The 24,761-nt window shown below is 40.3% G+C and overlaps 1 protein-coding gene across 1 annotated transcript in view; it reads right to left on the bottom strand.

The window, feature by feature from the left end:
- Nucleotides 1–9,803: 9,803 nt before the first annotated feature.
- LOC124250313 (uncharacterized) overlaps nucleotides 9,804–24,761 on the bottom strand; it is a 41,638-nt gene continuing 26,680 nt past the window's right edge. The window contains exons 8-11 of the mRNA XM_046682120.1: nucleotides 22,108–22,127; nucleotides 20,079–20,205; nucleotides 19,705–19,800; nucleotides 9,804–13,422 (exon numbers count right to left, since the gene is read on the bottom strand). Of these exons, the coding sequence (XP_046538076.1) occupies nucleotides 12,065–13,422; nucleotides 19,705–19,800; nucleotides 20,079–20,205; nucleotides 22,108–22,127 (1,601 nt within the window). The 3' untranslated portion in view covers nucleotides 9,804–12,064. The remainder of the gene's footprint in view (nucleotides 13,423–19,704; nucleotides 19,801–20,078; nucleotides 20,206–22,107; nucleotides 22,128–24,761) is intronic.

The raw sequence follows: 24,761 nt of genomic DNA, 5'->3' as shown, positions 1-24,761 counted from the left end.
TGTTTTGAAGTTTATTTTTATGTTCATGAATTTTGAGGTAAGGGGTTGGAAACAGTGACTTCCATTATGTGCTTTTTATAAATATATAAAAACAGTAAAATAAAACAAAAAATTCCAGCTGTTATGTGGAGAATAGAGAGAAACAAGAGGAAGAAGTGAGAGTACTTTCATGAAAATTATAAAAATTTTGGCAAGAGATAATGGACATTGAGGCTTGGGCGAAAACAATAGTTACAGAGAGGAGTGGAGGACCTCAGGATATCATAAGGAGAAAGTAAAGACTAGACTTGCTCATGGGTTGGATTTGTGGTGTGAACGAAAAGAGGAACCAAGAGTGATATGAGGTTTGAGGGAGCTATTAGATCTCCAAGTGTAGAAATGAAATATGTGGGGATAAGGGAAGGTCTGGCCTGTAGACAGAAGTTTGGGAGTTGCCAGTACATTAATTGTATTGTTAAGGCCATGAAATTGAATGAAATCACACAAGAAACAAATGACAGAAATAGGCAAGGATGATGCTTTATGGTCTCCAACTCTAAAGACTTTACAAGATGCCCAGAGAATGGAGAAAATCCATCTAGGAGGCACAAACAATAACTACCAAGGAAAATGCCAACTTAAGTCTTAAATATCATGGGGAAGTGGGTTAGAATGAAGGATCCTCAGCTTCTCACCTAAAGATAAGCATAGTTATCGTCTCTTACTGATTCTTTATTCTCTAACTAATTCTTGATGTAACAATGACCTTCTTAAAGCTCTAATATCATATTTAGAGAACATCACTGTGGTCAACATTCCCACCTTCTGGCTTGTTTTGATACATTCTCACATGGTCCACAGAAGTCCACCTGAAATATAGAAACTGGACAGTGGGTCAAATATCCTTACCCCAGGATAAAAGGTGCTGCTGTATTAACTGGAAGAATTGCTGCATTATTTGATCAGGTAAAAGGGTTGAAAACAAGAGATGTGGGGAAAACAGGAAGTGATACAGCCAAAGAGGAAGTAGAAGAAAAGGAGGAAGTCCGGATGCTGCTGCGAAGAAAACAACATTCTACCGAACACTGAATCAATCCAAAAGAAAGAAAAAGAGGTGTATCCTCATTGAAACACCAAGCAAAAGAGATCCTCACCAATATTTAGGTATTTGTAATGATTTTCAAAGTTTTAGCCTTGTTAAACAAATTTGGAAGTGGTCACCCCTACATGGTCAACTATTTTACTTTCAAGGTCTCCCATCTCAATGGCTCACAGTTACTCACTCACCTGAACATTGACATTGCATTTCATCTTCTATTAACCATATCTCTTCTCCATGCTCAAAATTAAGGGTATCTGGTTTGGTAGCTTGATAGCCTGTTTACAGGAAATGACAAAGACTTGGACACTTATAATTAGACTTGGTGAAGGATGTCAGGAAGGGCACAAAATGTTTCAGGAACTGACAAGCTTTCACCTTGGCAGATTCACCTTGTGCTCTCACTATCGAAGGTGAAAGCACATTAAGTTCTATCTGGGAACAGAAGAGGGACTAAGAATCTATTGCCTATCAACTCAAGTCCAGTATCTTGAAGCTCTTTGAAAGCCAGGACAAATGAAAAAGGAAACACTATTGGCCGTGCACACTCTGAACGACACACGGCAATCATTTTTAACTAGCTGTAATTCTCCAACATCACATCCTGGTACAGGTTCTTCTGAGCTGAACCTAGTAGCTGCCACTCCTCCCAGGTGAAGTCCATAGATAGATCCTCAGATGAGATTAATCCCTACAATAACACATTTTCTTCAATTTGTGGTGATCATTACTAATGTGAAAAAGACTTAAAAGTTTATGCTCTGGTTGTTTTCACCATAAGCTACAAACGTTATATCTCTGTGTAATAGTTTTCATTATTCATTATGGAAAGAGGTAAAATCTATCTTACAAGTGAACACTTAATTCTCAATGAATCCAATAAATTAGAAGTTTTTGAAAGGCATATTCATTAAATCCTACAGGTAAAATATCCCTAAAATATTAATTTCTCAAAAACATTTTAAACATCTATTTAAAAGGTAGAGAACTAAGTGCTAATGTATAAACACAGCAAACATCTTCACAGAGCTTTTATCTTGAGCATGTTTCAACAGAAAGAACAAACTATAGAATCAGACATGAAATGACTACACATGCAGGAATTATCAGCACAGAATATTAATAAGAACGTTTAACATATTGAAAAATAAGATATCTAAAACATAGGGAAGGAATAAGATATTATTAAAATGACCATTTAGATGTATATGAACCAGCAGAAAGTTTAGAAACAAAGTACAGTCAATTCTCATTATTCACAGATTTCTTGTTTGTGAATTCACCTACCTGCTAAAATTTCTTTGTAACCCCAAAATCAATAATCATAGCACTTTCATGATCATTTTCAGTCATGCACAGAATAATTTAAGGAGCAAATAGTTTGAGTTGTCCAATGTGTATGTTCCCAGCTGAGTTTGAACAAAATGACATTCTGCATTCTCGTTTGAGTTCTCCTAGACTGTGTTCTTTTTGTGGTTTACTTAGTGCCACGTATTTTTTCACATTTTTATGCTTTTTGTTGGTGATTTTGCTACTTAAAATGGTCTCGAAGCACAGTGCTCAAGTGTTGCCTAGTGTTCTTAAGCGCAAGAAGGCAGTGATGTTGCTTATATGGTATCTGACAAATATTAATGCACAATTGAAACTTCACAATGTTATAAACTATTATGACCACAATTTTAAAAAAAGGAGTAGTGAGATCAGGAATGATCCAAGAGAATGCCCATACTAGGAAGAGCTAATCTGGTGAGCAAACAAAATGCTCCAGATGAGGTGGGCAGGTATGGGCTATGACTGAATTGCAATCTAAAGTGGTTAAGAGCACAGACTTTAGGGTCAAACCTTTGTGGATTTGAATCTGAAGTCTGCCACCTTACTGTGTGACCTTGGGTAAATCACATAACTTCTGTAAGCCTCACTTTCCTCATTTTAAAATAAAGATAATAATCCTACTCTAATTAAAAAAAAAAAAGGCAGTGATGTGCCTTACAGAAAAAACATATGTATTAGACAAGCTTTGTTCAGGCATGAGTTACAGTGCTGTTGGCCATGAGTTCAATGTTAATAAATCAATGGTATATATTAAATAAGGTGTCTTTAAACAGAAACACACATAAAACTATGTTATGCATTGATTGACGAAAATATTGTAACCAGGGGATCCCAGGAACCTAGCCCGTACTTCTCCTAGGAGCAATGGTTCAATACTTTCTAATTCAGTGTTCATAGTGACTTTATGGAATGTAAGTACTGTGAATAACAAGAATGGATTGTATACAGTAACTAAAATTAGAGACCCAATTGACAAATTAATAGCTGTATAGATACAGCTGAAGAATTCACATACTGGAATTGAGATCTTCAAAAATCCCAAAGAATGCAAAGAGATAGACTATATGAAGCAGCGGGTAAGAAATACAGAAGTGAGTTATAAAATTTATATGGATGGGGGCCACCCCATGGCCGAGTGGTTAAGTTCATGCACTCCGCTTTGGTAGACCAGGGTTTTGCCTGGTTCGGATGCTGGGCATGGACATGGCAGCACTCATCAAGCCATGCTGAGGCGGCATCCCACATAGCAGAACCAGAGGGACCTACAACTAGAATATACAACTATGTACTGGGGGACTGTGAGGAGAAGAAGAAGAAGGAAAAAAAAAGAAAATTGGCAACAGATGTTAGCTCAGGTGCCAATCTTCAAAAAAAATTTTTTTTAATTTATATAGATGTACAAAAGACTTGGAACAGCCAAGACAACCTTGAAGAAGAAAAAAACTGGAAGATATAACCCTACCAGAGTTTAAAGACTTATTACGTAAAAACCCACTTTAAGTAAGACAGTGTTGTATTATTAGTACAAGGATGGTACATACAACAATGGAACAAAATACACAGATCCCAGAAAAGGACTCAGTATACATAACCACCTATTTTACAAGATGCCAATATAATTCAGTGGGGAAAAAGGATGGCGTTTTCAACAAACTGTACTAGTTCAATTGGATAACCAGGGGGAAAAGAGGGAGCTTTCACCAGCTGCCTCACATTCAGAAAAGTAAATTCAAAATGAATCATAGGCCTAAATATAAACAGTAAAATATTAAACTTTCTAGGAGAAAACTTACAAGACTACTTGATTATCAAGGGATATGCAAAGACTTCATAAACAAGATGCAAAAAGCACTAACTAGAAAGGAAAATAGTGACAAACTGGGTTAGTATTGGGCATGACAGATCTTTACAAATTCTCACAACCATGTCCACTTTAAAAACATCATTCTGTGTGTGCTTGTCAGCTATCATACTGATAAGTCTTATGTAACATAAACACAGTCTACCAGTGGTTATAGGTAAAGCTACCACTTTAATTGCTTGAATTAGAACTAGATAAAGGTGTAAAATCAGTGATCAATTCTCACTTTATGAAGCTGGGGGGGAAAACAGTAAATTGAACCTAAAGTAGAGGAAAAAGACTAAAAATGCTATAAGTAAATCAATAGTGAACTGAAAAACAAAAGAGAAAACTGAAAAGATTACTAAAATTGGTAATCCATAGCAAGACTGATTAAGAAAAAGAGACGACAAATTAAAACGAAGTGATGAAAAATTAATCAACACTACAAATCCTAGTCATTAAAAAGGACAATATATCTACTCTTTTTTTTTTTTTTTTTTTGAGGAAGATTAGCCCTGAGCTAACATCTGCCGCCAATCCTCCTCTTTTTTGCAAAGGAAGACTGGCCCTGAGCTAGCATCCATGCCCATCTTCCTCTGCTTTATATGTGGGATGCCTGCCATAGCACGGCTTGCCAAGTGGAGCCATGTCCGTACCCAGGATTCGAACCAGTGAACCCCAGGCAGCTGAAGCACAATGTGCGAACTTAACCACTACGCCACCAGGCCGGCCCCCCGCACCTTTATTTTGATTTATTTATTCTTTTAATTTTTTTTAATTGAGGTAACACTGGTTTATAACATTATGTAAATTTCCAGTGTACATAATTATATTTTGATTTCGGTATAGAATCACACCTTTAAAGTGATGAAAGAAAAGCACTGCCAACCCAGAACCCAGAATATCACCAGGGGAAATATTATTTAAAAATAAGTGTGAAATAAAGACATTCTTAAATAAATAAAATCTGAGAGAATTCACTGCCAAAAGACCTGCACAGAAGAAATGTTAAAGCATGTTTCAGCCTAAAGGAAAATGACACTAATGGAAAACTCAGGTCAACAGAAAGAAATGAACAACACTAGAGATGATAAATAATGGGATATTTATAAGACTATGTTTTTATTCTTCTCATTTTCCTTAAGAGACAAATTGTTCAGAACAGAGCTTGGTAAGCCCAGCCTACTGCCTATTTTTGTAAATTAAGTTTTATTGGGAGATAGCCACGGCCATTTGTTTACATGTCTGTGGATGCTTTCACTATAGAACTGAGCACTGAACAGTTGTGATGGAGACTGTAATTGGCTTGCAAAGCTGAATATATTTACTATCTGGCCCTTTATTGCTTTAGAACAAAATAAATAACACTGTAAAGTGAGCTTATAACAATAAAAACTAAAATGTAGGACAACAATAGCTCAAAGTACAGGGAGTGAACCTAAATGGAATTATACTGCCATAAGGTTATTAAATTTTTTGAAGTGCGAAATGGAATGTGTCAATTAGAAGTGTGAAGGGGGAGGGGCTGGCCCCGTGGCCGAGTGGTTAAGTCCGTGCACTCCGCTGCAGGCGGCCCAGTGTTTCGTTGGTTCGAATCCTGGGCACGGACATGGCACTGCTCATCAAACCACACTGAGGCAGCATCCCACATGCTACAACTAGAAGGACCCACAACGAAGAATATACAACTATGTACTGGGGGGCTTTGGGGAGAAAAAGGAAAAAATAAAAAAAAAATCTTTAAAAAAAAAAAAGTGTGAAGGGGGAAAGGTAAGGTGTCACGTGTGAAATGAGTAGTATAAAATGGCACAATATCAATTTAAAGTCAACCTTGATAAATTAAAGATGCCATATGGTTAGCCCTATAGCAACCACCAAAACAATAATAAAATCAATAATAATAATAAAAACAAGGGACATTATTCTACCCAGTACAGTCTGACCTTGTGGCACCAAAATTCACGACCACTCCATGTGCAAAACACACTCTTTCATTCTGATTGAGAATGAGACAAAGATGTTCACTCTCATACTAGAGGAGCTCACCAGTGCAATAAAACAAAAATAATAGGGTTAAAGATAAGAAAAGAAGTAATATTGTTATTTGCAGACAACATAATCATGTATAAAGAAAACCCTAGAAAGCCTACAGAAAACTACTCTTTATAAAATTAAAATGATACCAGTTACTATAGCAAAAAAACTCCTAAAATATTGAAGAATAAATCTAATAAAAAACGTGCAAGATTGCTACAACGCAAACTACAATTCATTGCTGAAAAAAGAATATCCAAATAAAAGGAAAGTTATACCATGTTCATAGATTGAAAGACTGTACACTGTTTAACTGTTCTACCTAAACAGCTTTATTGCAATCACTATCAAAATTACAGAAGGCACTTTTAAAACAAGATGATTCTCACATTTATATGGACAAGCAAAGGATACACAAAAGCCAAAACAATATTGAAATAGAAAGAAGTTGTTGCAACACTTGATTATCTGATTTCAAGGCTTACTTGAAAACTAGAAGAAGCAAGACAAGTGCAGTACTGATGTAAGGAGAGACACACAGGTAAATGGAAGAGATAAGTGTGTCCAAAACTAAATCCACACTAATATACTCAATTGATCTTTAGATCAAAATGACAAGTGAGTCCACCAGGTAAAATCTTTTTTATGTTGCTGGAACAACAACATATCCATATAGGAAAACAGAAACTGTGATCCCTATCTCACTCCATATACTTAAGTGACAGGAAAAGAATTATTTCCTCTGAGAAGCTGGTCTGATTTCTCCTTATGAACAATACCCATCATATAACTTCTAGTGTTTCTCATGCTATTATTTACATTATAAATCTAAAGATGACCCCTTAAGATTCCTGCTCCTTGAATGTTCAATCAAATATTAATTTAGGTACTGCTGTGAAGGGAGTTTGGAGATGTAATTAAGATTACTAGTCACCTGACTGTAAGAGAGGGAGATTAACCTGAATTATTTGGGTGGGCCCAATGTAATCACATAAGCAGTTAAAAGCACAAGAGGAAGGCAGAAAACTCAATCAGAGTGATGTGTCAGAAAGAGAAGTTGGAGAGATCTGAAGCATGAGGGGAAATCAATCAGTTGCTGGAGGGGTACCACCTGGAAAGCATCAGAAGGCATGTAGGCAGTCTCTAGGAATAAAGATCGACTCTCCCTGACATCCAGTGAAGAAACAGGGATCTCAGGCTCACAGTCGCAAGGAAAGGATTCTACCAACAACCTGCTTAAGCTTGGAAACAGATACTCCCAGAGCCTTCCACTAAGAGCCCCACTGGCCCACATCTTGACTTCAGTCTAATGAAAAGTAGAGCAGAGACACCAGCCGAGCCAACCCAGACTTCTGACTTAAAGAACTGTGAAATAATAAATTTGCCTTGTTTAAAACTGCTAAAAGCTGTTTGGGCACCAACAGAAAACCAACACATTACTGATACCGGAAACATTAGAAACAATTTGTAATTCAGCTTAATTACACCATACATTGCTACATATTTATTCACCAGCATTCCTTTATATGGACCTGATGGCCTACATTTTCCCATTCAAATGATTTTAAAGTTTATTTTCCCTCAAATTCTGAACTTAGGAAAGTGTACATTTCCATTTAATACTTATTTTTATAATCCTTTGCAAATTCACAAGGATGAAAGGCAAAACGGAGAAACAAACAGAAACCCCCCAGGGCCTTGGTCATTTTCTTCTGTTCTTAGTTAACGGCCAGTGATTTTAGGGTCTGGTCTGGTCTGTTGTCCTTTCTGGTTCTGAACATGACAAGAGATCTCTGATCAAGGGTAAAGGAGACATTTCAGAGAGGGGCCTAGCTTTTAGAATTTGTGCAATTACTCTTCTCTTGTGATGGAGGATGAATTCTTAAAAGCATAAGGCTGGGGTTGGAAAAAGGAGCCCTCAGAGATCAGACTAATCAGCCTACACACCACCTAGGAATTTCTAGTCCTCACTGCCACCGCTAAACATAGATAGAGAAAGCCAGTGGGAATCTGGAGTAACTGCTCCCCTGGACAAGATCAGCACCAGGCAACTTGTGGTGGTGTGCCTGACTCTGGACTTCTCTGAGGTCTGGCAGGTTCTAGTATCTAGAGACCCAAGTTCTAGACTGGAAATCAAGACAAAGTGGGTAGAATCTGTAAATCTTTACAGCAGTGTGGTAGGTTCTAAAGTGTGTAAATCAGATTTCTTTCTGCCTAAATCATCTTCCCATTCACAACGATACTGTTTAAAAGTTGCTCACTTATTCCTCAAGGCACTACATGGCAGACTGTTCTGTAAGCTTTCTGTTCATGGTAACAGGGCTGGGAAGAAGAGGCCAGGACTGGACACCCCATAGGACACACAGGACACACTCAAATTCCCGTCCCAGGCCCCCAACACAGATCCATCTGGCCCCCTAGAGCAGGAGGAATGAGAGCAAACACATCCCATGCAATGAAGGAGTTCCCTGGAGCCATTTTCCATCTGGGCCACACAGCAGGACAGACCCACCAAGATCCAACCAGGTCCCAGCCGAGCCACTGGATGGGCTTGGAACTGAACCACACAAGGCCAATTCCTTCTCATGCTGCTTACAGAAGCCCCAGTAGCGTTTGATTGGGGTTCTAGCACGTACCCTCTTCGACCACCGCTTGCACTCAGGTAGAATTCACTCACGTGGAGAAAAATGGCCGAAGGCAAATGAACTGCGTATCCCAGAAATCCCCGCGGTAGCCACACAGCGAAGACGCACCAGCCCCTAACCAGGAAGATAATGTACCCAAAACTGTCCCTCCCAGAAACTTCAGTGGCCCAGCACAGGTGCCTGTTCCCAGAAAAAGCACAGAGGAACTAGCCACAGGCTGAACTATATTCCTCAAATTCAGTCGGGCTTGGTTCTCCTCATAGGACCTGGTCCTCACTGATAGCGATTGCTTCCTTCTGGCCCCTTCCTGGGAAGCTGAACATCCTGGGAATAGGGGCTCTAGCACCTAGAGTGGGCCTTATTTGCCCTTTTGCTCTTGTGGAGGGAACCCCCCGGTAAATTATAAGTTTTATAATCCACCTGGCGCAACCTTCCTGAGCATATAGAATATCTATAACAGCTGTTTTTAACATCATTTTCTGCCACTTCTCTAACCTGTGCCACTTCTGGGTCTCTATCGATTTTCTTCACGTTTGTAGCTCCTATTTTCCTGCTTCTTTGCATACCTGGTAGGTTTTGATTAGATGCCAGATGTTGTGAATTTTACATTACTGGCTGATGGATTGCTTTCTAATCCTTTACTATTGGGCTTTGTTCTAGGAAACAAATTACTTGGAAACAGTTTGGTCCTTTAGGGGCTTGCATTTATACTTTGTTAGAAGGGTTCAGAGCAGCCTTTAGTCTAGATCCAAAGAGCCACCCACTGAGGCAAGACTCTTCTGAACTTCCACTGTGATTCTCCAAATGTTAGGAGGCACTCCCATTCCAGCTGGTGGAAATAAATTATTCCCAACTTTGGGCAACCTCCAAGGATGGTTCTGCCTGTTCATTTCCAGTGATTCTTTCTCCAGCCTAGGGAGCTTCCTCACATATATGTGCTGATGACAACTTAAAAACTTGTGGGGGAACTCTCTAGAACTCTGTAACTCTCACTCTCTGGGTGCAGATCTCGCCTCTCCTGTAATCTGCGCCACGAATCTGAGCCACCTTGAATTCTCCAAACTCTAAACTCTGTCTCAATTCAGGCAGACTGCTGGGATCTCTTTAGGTTCCTCCTCCCTACACTGCAGAATGGAAACTCCCTCCAAGCAGTAAGCTGGGGCAATCGTAAGGCTCACTTCATTTGTTGCCTTTCTCCCAGAGATAGCTGTCCTGAGCTCCCATCATCCAATATCTTGAAAAGTCCATTCACGTATTCCATTCTTTTTAGTTATTTAAGATGGGAGGGTATACAAATCAAACATTTATTGTTAAGGAAAAGGAGGTTATTGGGATTGGATGTGAAAAACACGGGTCAGTATTTAGGTGCTTCATGGTATATGCAGATATGTTAATTTACACAATTTTAGAATAGATACAAAGATGTTTGGCAGCATTTCCCGCAGCATAAATCTCATGTTCCTTTAGGACATTTAAGAGTTATTTTCCAGTGCTGATAATTTGATTTATACATTTCAAGAGCATTCCATGGTATTCATATCTAACAATCACAGCATAAGATTCAGACTATAGAAAAAAATGTTAGTTAGATCATAATTACCATGAATACTTCTCTGGGAACAAACTTTTTCAAATTTATTTAATGGCGAGGTAGGAACTTATTGCAGTGTAAATTCTCTGAAATCTAATGTTTTTTGGTAGGCAGAATAATGGCCTCCTAAAGATGTCCATGTCCTATTCCCAGAACCTGTAAATATGTTACATTACATGGTAAAGGCGAATTAAGGTAAGAAGATGGAATTTAGTATTTTAGGACCATATAAGTTGTTTCTAGAGTTTTACAGGTTCACAGCCAGGAAATGTGCCTCTGGAATTGTCCACAGGATGGATAGTACCCAGAGCCTCATCAATACTCGATTTAGACGATGAGATTTGGCACTTTAGAGCTGATAAATTTTAGGTGAGATTTTGGACTTTGAGTTAGTGCTGTGATGGGTTGAAACGTTTGGAGATGTTAGGATAGGGTAAATGCATATTGTATGCGGGATGGACATGAATCATTGGGTACCAAAGCGTGGTCTGTAGTAGGCAGAATAATGGCCTCCCAAAGATGTCCACATCCTAATCTCCAGGACCTCTGAATATGTTAGATTATAAGGCAAAGGGGACTCAAAGTAGCAGAGTTAAAGATGCTAATTAGCTGACTTTAAGTGGGGAAATTATCGTGGATTATCTGGCTGAGCCCAATAGAATCACAAGGGTCCTTAAACACGGACAAGGGAGGCAGAAGAATCAGTGTTACAGTGATGAAAGAGTTGACCAGCCATTGCTGGCTTTGAGGGTGGAAGGGGGTCATGAGCCACAGAATTTGGGCAGCTTCTAGAAGCCGGAAAAGCAAAGAAACAGATTCTCCCCTAGAGCCTCCAAAATGAAATGCGGCCCTGCCCACACCTTGCTCTTAGCCCAGGAAGATGCATTTTGACTTCAGGCCTCCAGCACTGTAAGATAATAAATTGGTGTTGTTTTGAGACCCAAAATTTGTGGCAATTTGTTAGAGCAGCCATAAGAAACTAATACAGCTGTACAAATTCAATGTATTTGCATGCTTTCATTACATAATGCAATTCCTGGTGTCCAGAAGGTTTCATTTATTAAAGAAGTTTTTCCAAGATTCCCAAGGTGTAAAATTGTGACTCATGAGTTAGTTTGGTGTTAGAATTTCCATCTTTTATTGCTTTCAGGGGTTTCTCTTCTCTATGAGTTCTTCTACATTTTACTAAAAATGTTTTCCACATTCAGTGTCTCTAGAGTTGTCTCTCTTTGCTTCTCTGGCATGTGATGCGGTACAATTTATCATTGAAAACCATCACATTCTTTCCAAAGGTTTTAGTCCTGTGGGAATTCTTTGATACCAACTGTGATATCACCTCCGGGAAAAGGCTTCCCCACAGTAGCTGCATTTCTGCGCAATATGCTTTCACCAATATTTAATAAGTCTAACTTCTCACGGAAGTGTTCTCCACAACCACTGCATCCACAGCATTTCTGTCCTAAGTGAGCTCTGACATTTAACTCGTGGAGGATTCTTGCTAAAGGCTTTTCCACATTTCTGGTTTCAGGGGATTTTTTTTCCTACACAATATCCGTAACATATAAGACATAATTTATTACTGAAGGTGTTGTCACATTCACTGCATTTGCAAGGCTTATTCCCTGTGCAAATTCCTGATTATCTACTGAGGGCTGACTTCTTGGAAATGGCTGTTCCACAATCACTACATTTCTACCCCCTAGGAGCTCACTGAGGTTTAATAAGGTCTGAGTCCCTGAAGAAGACATTTCTACAGGCACTGTGTTCATAGCATTTTGCTCCTGTGCGAGTTCATTCATGTATAAAGATCTACGACTGCCTGAACTAGCTTTCTCCATCTTCAGTGGATTTATAGCTTTCTCTCTTGTATGAGTTTTCTTATGTTTAATGAGAACTGACATGTGGGCAAAGGCTTTGCCACATTCACTGCATGCATATGGTCTCTCTCCTGTATGAGTTCGCTGATGCTGAATGAGCTTTGACTTGCTTCTGAAAGCTTTTTCGCACTCACTGCATTCATAAGGTTTCTCTCCCGTATGAATTCTCTGATGCTTGGTCAGGTCTGACTTAAAAAAGAAGGTTCTTCCACATTCACTGCATTCGTAAGGCTTCTCTCCTGTGTGAAGTCTCTGATGTGCAATGAGGTACGCCTTCTGGGAAAAGGCTTTCCCACACACACTGCATCCGTAAAGTTTCTCTCCAGTATGAGATCGCTGATGTCTGTTGAGCCGGCACTTCCGGCTGAAGGCTTTCCCACATTCACTGCATCCATAGGGTTTCTCTCCTGTGTGAGTTCTCTGATGTACCATAAGCTGTGACTTTCTGGAAAAGGCTTTTCCACATTCATTACACTCGTGGGGTTTCTCTCCTGTATGAGTCCTCTGATGTTCGGTGAGCTGAATCTTCCTCATGAATGTTTTCCCACATTCGTCACATCCATGGGGTTTCTCTCCTCTTTCAGTTCTCTGATGTCTAACGAGCTGTGCCTTCCTGGAGAAGGCCTTCCCACACTCACTGCATTCATGTGGTTTCTCTCCTGGATAAGTTTTCTGATGGTCACTGAGCTGTGATTTAGTGCTACTGGGTTTAACACATCCATGGTATTTAATTCCAGTGAGAGTTTTATCATGCTGGATGTAGAGAGACGATTTCCCATATCCATTAAATTCGTCAGAATCCTTTCCTGCATATCTTCTATGCTGGATTACAAAACCTAAATGTGATTTCAAACTTTTACAATGTGAGCCAAACTTATTGTGCCTTTGTGTTAAAGGAACAAGACTTTTGCATACATCAAAATTATTTGCAAGTGCATAACTCTGCTGACATCTTTGCAAAGTTTTAATCTCGTTTTGGTTTTCTGGGTGCCACTGCGTATGGTCAATCTCCCATATTTCTTCTAGGAAAAAGAACAATGAAAACATCCATGATAATTTTAGGAGGAAAAAAGGTAAAAAAAAATGCCATGGTTTGAGCTAGCTCTTATAAGATCCCAGTCTAAAAGAAATGTACCCTATGGAAATGTATCCTATGCCCTGTGAAAAAAGAGAATATTATAAAACAGTAAAAGAAAAGACAGCTACTTTAGAAATAATGATGTATAATCTACAATGAATAAATATAACTTGGACTTAATTCCAAATAGGACCTTGCAAAATTGGCAGAAGAGCAGAAACAGAACCACACTGGGATTGGAATAGAACAAAGAAGATGGAGAGGATGGATCCATTCATCCAATAAACATTGAATGGGCTGGTGTTTGTGAATAAATCAGAATGTCAGAATTAGAATATACTACTCATAAAGTGACTAATATATTCTGTCTCCAAGGAGCTGTCATTCTAGTAACAAGAGAGAAAGAGAGAGCGCGAAAGACTGAGAATCAACAGGTAAGCAAAGAAGTAAGAAAATTACAGGATGCAAAAAATGGTGTATGACATGGTGGTAGAGTAGTGGTAGGCCAATCTTAGGTAAGGTAGTCATCTCCAAAAGAAAAGCTGAGCTGGCATCATAGGATAAGAATGAGCAATGTTATGCAAATAACTAGATGAAGAACCTTCCAAGAAGAGGGAATGGCCAGTGCAAAAACCTAGAGGCAGAAAAGACTTAGGCATGATCAAGAAATATAAGAGAGTGGTGTACCTGGACCATCCTAAGACTGAGTGAAATAGAAATAGGTAAGTTTGGAAAGGCAGGTAGAATTGAGAACATATAGATCATGTAGAAAGACTTTGTTAGAAATTTGGATTTTATGTTAAGAGCAATGGCAATAAGCCACCGAGCACTGTTTTTCAAAATTTTTATTGAGATTATAATAGTTTACAACCTTGTGAAATTTCAGTTGTACATTATTGTTTGTCAGTCGTGTTGCAGGTGCACCCCTTCACCCTTTGTGCTCACCCCCCAGCCCCCTTTCCCCTGGAAGCCACTCATCTGTTCTCTTTGTCCACGTGTTTAACTCCCACATGTGAGTGGAGTTATACAGAGATTGTCTTTCTCTATCTAAGCCACTGAGCATTTTTTGGCAGGAATACACCACTTTCTGAATTGATATTTCTAAAAGTTCACATGACTGTTGTATGGAGAATGAACTGGAGAGATGAAATTGTTGAGAGAATACACAGGAGGCTATTCTCAGAGTTCAGGCAAGACCTAACAGAAGCCTCAGCATGAATGAGTACCATGGAGATGGAGAAATGTACAACAACAAAGGACACAGTATAGAGGTGGAAAAGACAAGATCCACTGTCAGAACTAATGTTGGAGGTAGAAAAGGAAAGAATCAAGGATAGCTCCTCGATATGTGGTTTAAGCAACTATGTAGGTGCTGTGTCATTTAATAAGATAAGGAAGGTCTGGGAGACAGGTTTGACATTTGGGGGGAATCAAATGCTCCATTTTGAGACACACATCATGTCTGAGAAGACTAATTCAAGAGAGAATATGAAGTACTCAGTTAGATCTATGAGGTGGAGAGGAGTCTAGACTTAAGATAACAATTTTAAGTCATGAGTATATAATCGTTACTTAAATATTTTGACTGCCTGGGACTAGGTAAGATAATTTAGGAAGAAGAGATAGAGAAAGAGGAAGGCCCAAGACAATAGCTTCATGCACTCCAAGTTTCAGAACTTTGGGAGAGGGATATGCAGAGAATATGATGAGCCCATCCACAGATAAACCATATCTATGCAGATCAAACAAATAAGCACCATGGGTTTGAGTAACAAATGGTTGGAATTGGGAAATCAGAATGTAGGATCCACAGCATCTCATTCCAAGATCACTGGTAAAATATTCAATAATCACCTTGTTACTAAATCTTTTCCTTCTCATTCCAACTGCATACCAAAATTAAACTTTCCCACATCACTAATCACCTACTTAGACTAATACCGTATATAGTCAATACTCCAACTTTCTATGTAGGTATGATACAACCTCACCTGGTCCAATATATCCAGACAGGTATACGTCCATATGGAATTTAAAAATAGGTCCCTGGGCCATCTGCCCATATCCCAGAGAAGAGTTACAGTTGTACTCGTAGGTGGAAATATCACTTTCTCCAATCAGTTTAATCATATGGTAACTGTGTATAGCACTGTTCAATAAAACTTTCTGTAATGATGGAAATGTTCTATATCTGTGTTGGCTATTGGGCACTTGAATGTAGCTAGAGTGACTGCAGAACTGAATTTGTAATTTTACTTAATGTTGATTAACTTCAAATTTAAGTAGCCACAAATGGCCAGTGGCCAGCACACTGGACAGCACAGGTATAGACCATCATACTCTATATTTGCCATTATAGTCTCCTTGATACAGTCATCTCCAAATTTACTTCTTTCAACTAATGCCACAATCTTCCTTAACCTCTGTTCCTACATCATCTCTGGAACCCATCAATTAAGACATTCTGAAGAATCATTCTCCATTCAGGAATAAAACATTCATCTGCCTTATCTTCCATTTATCCTAGAACTCCAAGCTATACCTTCCTATTGTTACAATGCTACTATCCAGCTATCAAGCAAGACTCTCTAGAACTAGCAAAAAAAGGTAAAACAAAACCAAATTCACACTTTCTAAGCCAATAATAAACATAAAATCCAGAGTAATCAGCCATTTCCTTTCACATAATCTCCTACAGGCCAATCTGTTCACACTGACCCACATCGCCTTCCTCATTTCCATCTGCAAAGTCTTCTTTTTATATTGTTACTGATGCACAAGGTCTTTCATCATCATTTTTATTCAAAATCCAGATACCTTTAATGCAGAAATTATTTTATCATGCTTCCCCAAAAAAGCACTTATTTGTCTCTGTAACACTATCAAAGCTCAATTTTCTATAATTTTGGAAAACAGTCCCTGTCTGGCCTTCATAACCAAATGCTAAAAATTTTAGACTTTTATGCACTTATGCCAACCCTTTCCAACTGGGACTTCTAAACTTGGAAGGTATTTCTGTCCTCCATTACATAGGAATCTCTCTCAGAGCATATTAGAGTGGTGGTTCTTCAACTACAGGGATCAAAGCAGAAGTGCCTGGCAAGCCTTTCAAACTTCACATGCTCAGGTCATTCCCTGGATCTAGTAAATCAGAAGCCGAATTTCAAGAGACAAAGCCTGCAGCTTGAACAAGCTCCCACATGGTTTACACACATCTCTGATTAAAAAACAAAATTCAGGGCCAGCCTTGGTGGCCGAGTGGTTAAATTTGGCGTGCTCTGCTTTGGTGACTTGGGTCTGGCTCCTGGGTGCAGACCTAGACCACTTCTCTGTCAGTGGCCACGCTATGGCGGCGACATACATACGAAATAGAAGAAGGCTGGCAACAGATGTTAGCACAGGGTAAGTCTTCCTCAGCAAAAGAAAAAGAAACGAAAACAAAATTAAAGCCAAAATGAAACAAAACTAAACCTGCCTTTAAGAAAGATATAAGGAGTGGACTCAAGTGACGGTGTCAGTGAAGGATTATGTAGTCTACACTAAGTAAGGAAGAATCAGATACAGAAGCCTCACACCAATCAATAGAACAATACAAAAAAAATAGATGATCATCATCAGGGAAATGCAAATCAAAACTACACTAAGATATCACCTTACACCTGTTAGAATGACAAAAATATCTAAAACTAATAGCAACAAATGTTGGAGAGGTTGCGGAGAAAAAGGAACCCTCATACACTGCTGGTAGGAATGCAAACTGGTGCAGCCACTATGGAAAACAGTATGGAGATTCCTCAAAAAACTAAAAATAGAACTACCATATGATCCAGCCATTCCACTACTGGGTATTTATCCAAAGAGGTTGAAGTCAGCAATCCCAAAAGTCCTATGCACTCCAATGTTTATTGCAGCACTGTTTACAATAGCCAAGACGTGGAAGCAACCTAAGTGTCCAGCAACAGACGAATGGATAAAGAAGATGTGGTACATATATACAATGGAATACTACTCAGCTGTAAAACAGAACAAAATCATTCCATTTTCAATAACATGGATGGACCTTGAGAGAATTATGTTAAGTGAAATAAGCCAGCGAGAGAAGGACAATCTGTGTATGACTCCACTCATATGAGGAACTTAAAATTATGGACTAAGAACAGTTTTAGTGGATACCAGGGGAAAGGTGGTGTGGGGGGTGGGCACAGAGAGTGAAGTGGTGCACCTACAACATGACTGACAAACATTAATGTACAACTGAAATTTCACAAGATTGTAACCTATCAATAACAATAAAAAAAAATAGATGATCATGACTGAGTTAGTGTGGTGTAGACAGGAAGTCAGGAAAAAGGGTGTTCCAAGTGTGCACTGGAACTTCATGGAAAGAAAAAGAGCTCAGAGTGAAAGAACGCAGTACCGGGATGGAAAAATGCACACAGTCAAATGCAGAGATGCCAGTCTTCAAATTATCTGACATTATCTCTGACATTCAACAAAACCTATCACTTTCTCCTCCTGGGAATAAGTATGTCACTTGTTTCTGGGACATCTTCTGACTCTCCTCCTCTCATAGCTCTGATATTTCTCATTCTATTTGGCTGGGTCTTTTCAATGTCTAAATATATGTAGATCTCTTGTTTTTCCAACCAACTCTCACTCTTCATGTTTTCTCATCAAGTTCCACTGCTTTCCCTACCCACAGAGGAATGCAGCCTAATATCAAAAGGGACTAAGAAAAACACTAAAGAGGTTGGCCAGTGGCGTAGTGGTTAAGTTCGCGCACTCTGCTTAGGTGGCCTGGGGTTCGCAGGTTCAGATCCCAGGCGCAAACCTAACAGCACTTACCAAGCCACACTGTGGTGGCATCCCACATAAAACAGAGGCAGATTGGCACAGATGTTAGCTCAGGGACAATCTTCCTCAAGCAAAAAGAGAAAGATTGGCAACAGACGTTAGCTCAGGGACAATCTTCCTCACAAAAAAATAAAAACAAAAAAAAAAGGACGAAGAGAAACAGTGAAACCAGCTAAAGTATGTAGCAATTGGGGCAGTGCGAGTTGAAATTATCACAGCCTACTTTGAGGTGGGAATTGAGAGTATGGAATTTCCAAATGGCCTTTTCAAACCAATGACAGTTAATAGGAACAGCAGAGACCTTCAGAAATAATACAGCAGACCAAATAGGGAAGACTCAAGGCAACTCAAAGGTGGCCAGGTGCCACGGCACAGAGCAGAACAGCGGAACATAAATAAAATGCACAGGAGGAAAAGGATCCATCAGGAGGAAAAACAGTCTCAGGTTCTGACACTGAGGCTGAAGGAGAAAGGATTTCACAGGATAATTATCCTGGGTCCAGGCAAAATACAGAATTAAAAGGCAGATTAGACCATAGCTAGGTAAATGTCAACTCAGGAGTATCTGTCAGAGTACAGAGCTTAAATCTTCGGTATATATGATACACTCTAGGGTGGTGAAGACATCACTGAGAGAAAGGAGGAACCGGCTTCACATATAGGAAGTAGGACATCATGGACAGCTGCCTTGGTGGCTTGCAACATGCAGGGGCTTGGAGTACAGATTAGGTCAATTTGGGGCTCTCCGGCAGGGAACAGAGAGCTTAGGCCTTGAGAATGAATTAAAATTGTAATATGAGAATCAAGCAGAAGATTTAAAAAGACAGAACCTGGCAGCTGGGAAAGCAGTGGGTGAAGAAGTAGAGAGAGGTGCCCTGAGAGACAAGGTGTGTGTGGTTTTCAGATGAACCAAGGTGAGGCGGATTGTCAGGGAGGGCCATCAGCCCTTTTAAAAGGGGCAGAGACATTGGGGAAGTAGACAGCAGTGCTAAGTGCAAAGCGATCTGTATGGGTAGTGAGAGGAATTTTATCGCAAGTAAGGTGGAGAAGAGGAAGTGAGACTGCTGCAGACAAAGAAAAGGAGAAGACAGGTGCATACCAGGAAGACTAGAACCAGGTTAAGAGATCAAGGTCCTAGGTGAGAAAGACTGTCATCAGATCTAGAAACCTAAAAAAAGGAAGTCATCATCCTTAAACAGCAGGGAAAGAAGAACAACCGTGATAAACAACAGAGACGCAGAGAGGCGTTAGGTCAGGGTTGCCAAGTAGTGTAAGAAAAGCTCTCCGAACATTTCAACAGCGTCACCCCTTCACTGACCCGCCGGAATTTTAGAGTCATCTCTCCCCATTTTCTTGGTTTTCACTCACTCACCTGGACAGGTTTGACTATGGGCTGCTCCCTCTGCTATCCATGGTGGTTCTCCTTGCTCCAAACGGAAGAGAGAATCTGGCTTCATAGCTTGATATCCTGTAAACAGGAAGTCATTGAACACTTAGCACCAAGTATTTAAGATTGGGGGATCTATGAAAACTGGAAAAAGTTATATTTCAGGGACCACATCATTTGTGCTTCAGTAAAGTAAAAGCTTTTTACTGGGGAAGGGAGAGCATACACTCTACGATCAAAGAGGAGAATAAAAGTCTACCACCTACAATGCTTTAGCCCAAACCATGAAATACTTCAGGAATCCTACAGGTTGCACTGAATGAGAAAGAAAAGGCAGCTGATGGTGATGCTGTCCCTACCTACTGACAGTAGGTTGTTGTAGTTCTCCAACATCACGTCCCTGTACAGGTCCTTCTGAGACGGATCCAGTAACTGCCACTCCTCCCAGGTGAAGCCCACAGCCACATCCTCGAATGATAACGCTCCCTGTAATAACAAATTCCAGTGCAATCTGAGGTGGAATAGATGATGTGGAAAGAGGGGCGGTAACATGTTCAGCTCATATTCCCCATGATAAACGATGCACACTGTGACCATTTCACATACCATAGGACCATGTGTCTCAGTGCACTTGGGTTGCTATAACAAGATACCACAGACAAAGCAGCTAATATAAACAAAAATTTATTTCTCATAGTTGCAGAGGCTGGGAAGTCCAAGATCAAGGTGACAGCATGGCCACACTCTGGTCACGGCCACTTTCTGGCTCATACAAGTTTCATAGTGCCTTCTCACTGTGTCCTCACCTGGTGGAAGGGTGAGGGATCTCTGTGGATTCTCTTTTATAAGAGTACTAGTCCCATTCATGAAAGCCTCACCCTCACGACCCACATACCTCCCAAACGCCGCACACCTCCTAAAACCATCATCTTTGGGGGTTAAGATTTCAACATATGAATTTTGGGGGCATGCAAACATTCAGATCACAGCACTGCAGAATTCTACTAATTAATTTTCCCAGCTTAAAAAAGTACTAAAATAATATTTGCATAGACATCAAACAATGTGCAGTAAGAATGTTCATTATTTCTTTGTTTACAATAGTGAAAACCTATCAATAATCTAAATGTCCATCGAAAGCAGACAGGGTTAGATGTGATAAAATACCTCGTAAACATTTAAATCAATCAGGAAGATGAAAAAATACTGATAGCAATGATCTTCAAGGCATTCTCTTAAGTGAAAAAAACCAAGTTCCCAAAGAGTGTATATAATATGATCCCAAACATCCTAACATACACAATTACACATGTATAAGTAACACATGTATGGATATAGAAATGTACATAAATATAGACATATTCCACCACACATCAACTATAGAAAGGGACTGGATGGAGACCCACATTATTAACATTTGTTATCCTTCGGGTGGGGACTGGGCAGGAAAAAGGTGTGAGGGGATATTCTCTTTTGGTGCAAATACTTCTGTTTGCTTGAATCTCTTGCATGCAAATGTAGCCAGGTATCATTTGCATAATTAAAAATATGAAGACCAAAACAAGAATAATTGGCTCTGACTTCATTTTTTGAACCTGAGGTTAAGAAGGTATAAAGGGAGCATTGTCCACGTCTGTAATCCAAGCTGTTCTCCAAGAATGGAACCTGCAGCTGTCTCTTGCCAAATCAGTAACACAAATCTGGTTGAGAGAACTCTCCTTCCTGGAGGACCACTCAAAGATCACACAACCCACTTAGTCTATGGACAATCCAGACTTCACTCCTGGGTAAAGTCGGACCACCCGAAGGCTCTGTTGTTGAGGTGTGCTGCTTCTGAAGAATTTTGTCCACTGGAGTTCTGCTCTGGCATCTCCTCCTTAGCCTACTCGGAGGAACACAAGAAGAAAGAGCCAAAGGAAACACCATATGCCTTTATGACACGACTGTTACTGAGGACACTGTCTACCAAAAAAATCTCTCTGAAGAGCTAAGGAAAGAAATTTCTTAAGACCGAAGAACAATGAAATGTTTACTTCCTCTGAAGAACTGGTTTGCCTTCTCCTCACACACACTGCAAATCATGTAACTTTTCACATTTTTCTTGTTATTACGGCTGCCGAGAAAAGCAGACATAAGTTCAAAGCTAAGGCAACCCACAGGGTCTTACACAGTAACTTACCTAAGTTCCAACGTTAAGAATTTTGTACAAACCCTATGACCTACACATCTTGCTTCCTAATTTGCCCTGATTTTAAGATTATAGCCTAAACTTATTTTCTGACAGGTCCTGATTTTTATCAACATATACTGTCTCATTTCATCAGACTTTTAGAAGCTTCCACATGTCCATTGCGAAATCAAGGATAAAACAGGTAAAACAAACCTCACCTGGGCCTTGGTCATTCCTCCTGTTCTTAAGAAAGGACCAGCAACTCTAGGGCGTGCTCTGTCTTCTGTCTACTCTGGGCCTGCCTGGAAATTGTGGTTGAATATCTCAGGTCAGGCTGCTGCCAGAAATGACGATCTCCCAAGCCTGGAACCTCCTTCTGCTTCTATTACTGAAAACGTCTCATTCCTGTAGATTAGAACCTGTGGATTGAGGAGCAAATTCAATTACAAGAGGACATGTGCCTGGGGCCTCAGCTCTCTCTTACCATGTGGACTCATTCTAACAGAAGGCCCCAATATTTCATCCATCTCTTTAACACCCTGGAAGTTTTTACATCCTGGGGCCGTGCTCCACAGGAAGATATGGAATGGTCAAGAGGAATGTCTTTTTTTTCCAAAGGTGGAATGGAGTGGATGTGGAAGAGGAGATGGGAAACAAAAACCAGTTCATGGTCCTGTCCACCGCCAAGTTCTCACACAGATCAAGTTTAGGGAAGACAACATATAGAAGTAGTGGTTCTGGAAAGTGGCTTAAACCTGTGTCCACATACTCCTAAATTTTTTGTTTATTGCACCGAGGCAATTATCCCAGTTTGAAGACTAATGTACTTAACAAATCATAAGCAGTGTCTTATGTATTCCTTAACATTACTCTGTAAGGTACTCATTATTATCACCATTTTTTTTTTTTGAGGAAGATTAGCCCTGAGCTAACATCTACCGTGCAACCCTCTTCCTTTTGCTGAAGAAGACTGGAACTGAGCTAATATCCACGCTCATCTTCCTCTACTTTATATTTGGGATGCCTGACACAGCATGGCTTGACAAGCAGTGCATAGGTCTGCACCCAGGATCTGAACTGGTGAACCCCAGGCTGCCAAAGCAGAATGTGCGAACTTAACCACTGCACCACCGGGCCAGCCCGTATTATCTCCATTTTTAACACAAGTAAGCTAAGGTTTGGTGAGGCGAAGTGTGTTGCCCAGGCTAACAACCTTCCTAAGTAGCAATGTGGGAATTAGAATCCATATATGCCTTTCTCCATTATAATATCTCTCTCTTCCAACAGCCTCACAATACAAATTTGTTCTCTTTCTCATGCACTTTAAGAACTTCACTTCCTGGTGCATCATCCTGTGAGGTGGCCATATAGTCACATTTGCCAAAATACGGCCCTTGGAATTGGCTCTTGTAATGTTCACTGTGCACACCCAGCCAGCTCCTTCCACACAAGCAGGAATGCACAGGCAGCCCCACCCTTGCCTCAGAAGCAGCAGATCAGAGATCAGTCTCCCCAAGAGCCAAGCTCTGGAGCCATGCTAGAAACTCACTCTAAGGAGACCAACAGCATGAGGTCAACTTGAATTTAGTTTTCACTTCTTGAGGCAGCAAATTATTATTCTCAGCCTCTTTCTCTAGCTCTCCTGAATCTTCCACACCTAGAGACCTCATTTCTGACTCATTCTCTGACCGACTGGTAAACATAGCAGTGAGCAAGCATACCACCACCATCTCTAATTCTGACACTGCTTTGTCCCAGTCTTGGCCCATGAGTCTAGACTCCTTGCAGGGCCAGCCCAAAAAGGATGGCACACAACTCATATGTAGAGCTCCTTACGGGCAGGAGGGAGGTAGGAAAAGGTGTTTATACAGGAATGGTTAGAACTGAGATCTCTAGGGTTGGAGGCTCAAGGACCCAACCATTCCCCAGAAGCTCCTTGGCAGACTTTCCCTCACACCTAACAGATCAGAGCTGCACCAAATGCTCATGCCTGGAATACAGCAATGAAACAGAGAATGGCAATGGAACCCCCCTGAGTTGTAAGACTAATCTGCATTTCCTACTGAACTGAAGTTAAGGTCAAGTTGCTAGATGGATGGCTACCTAAATAAAATAGGGATTTTCTTAAAAAGTGGGGCATGGACGTCAGGTTGGCAGCCTAAGTAGCTAATAAAATAAATTAATAGGTTAGAGGAGAAAAGCCTAAATTGATATTAAAAAACAGTTCATAAAACTCAGTATTGCTTTTGTTACAAACCCATAATAGCCTAGCAATGGAGCGGCTACTTCCTTAGACTTGTGGTACAATAGGAAATAGATATTTGGTCTTTGTCCCAGGTTCCTGGACACGGCTCCTAAAACCCTTGGCATCTCCAGAGTGATGAGTATCTTTTAGATGCCAATGAGGTTACTGGTGGCTGGGGACCCCTAGATAGCTTCAGGATGGGGGCTGGTCCCCAGAAAGACCAAGGCATGATTAGAGGGCTCGAACTTTCAGCCCCACCCTTAGGCTTATGGGGAGGACAGAGGGGCTGGAGATAGAGTTTAATCACCAGTGGACAATGATTTAATCAATCATGCCTACGTAATGGACCCTCCATAAAAACTCCTAACCGTGGGGTTTGGAGAGCTTCTGAGTTGGTGAACACTTTGAGGTACTGGGCAAGTGGTACACCTCAACTCCACGGAGACAGAAGCTCCTGTGCTCAGGACCCTTCTAGATCTTGCCCTATGCAGCTCTTCATCTGGCTGTTCATTTGTATCCTTTAAATAAACTGGTGACAGTAAGTAAAGTATCTTCCTGAGTCCTATGAGCCATTCTAGCAAGTTACTGAACCTGAGAAGGGAGGCAGGGAAACCTCTGATTTATAGC

Source organism: Equus quagga, chromosome 13 (assembly GCF_021613505.1).
Source record: "Equus quagga isolate Etosha38 chromosome 13, UCLA_HA_Equagga_1.0, whole genome shotgun sequence".
Classification (NCBI taxonomy): Eukaryota; Metazoa; Chordata; class Mammalia; order Perissodactyla; family Equidae; genus Equus; species Equus quagga.
This window is presented reverse-complemented; position numbering and strand designations above follow the sequence as displayed.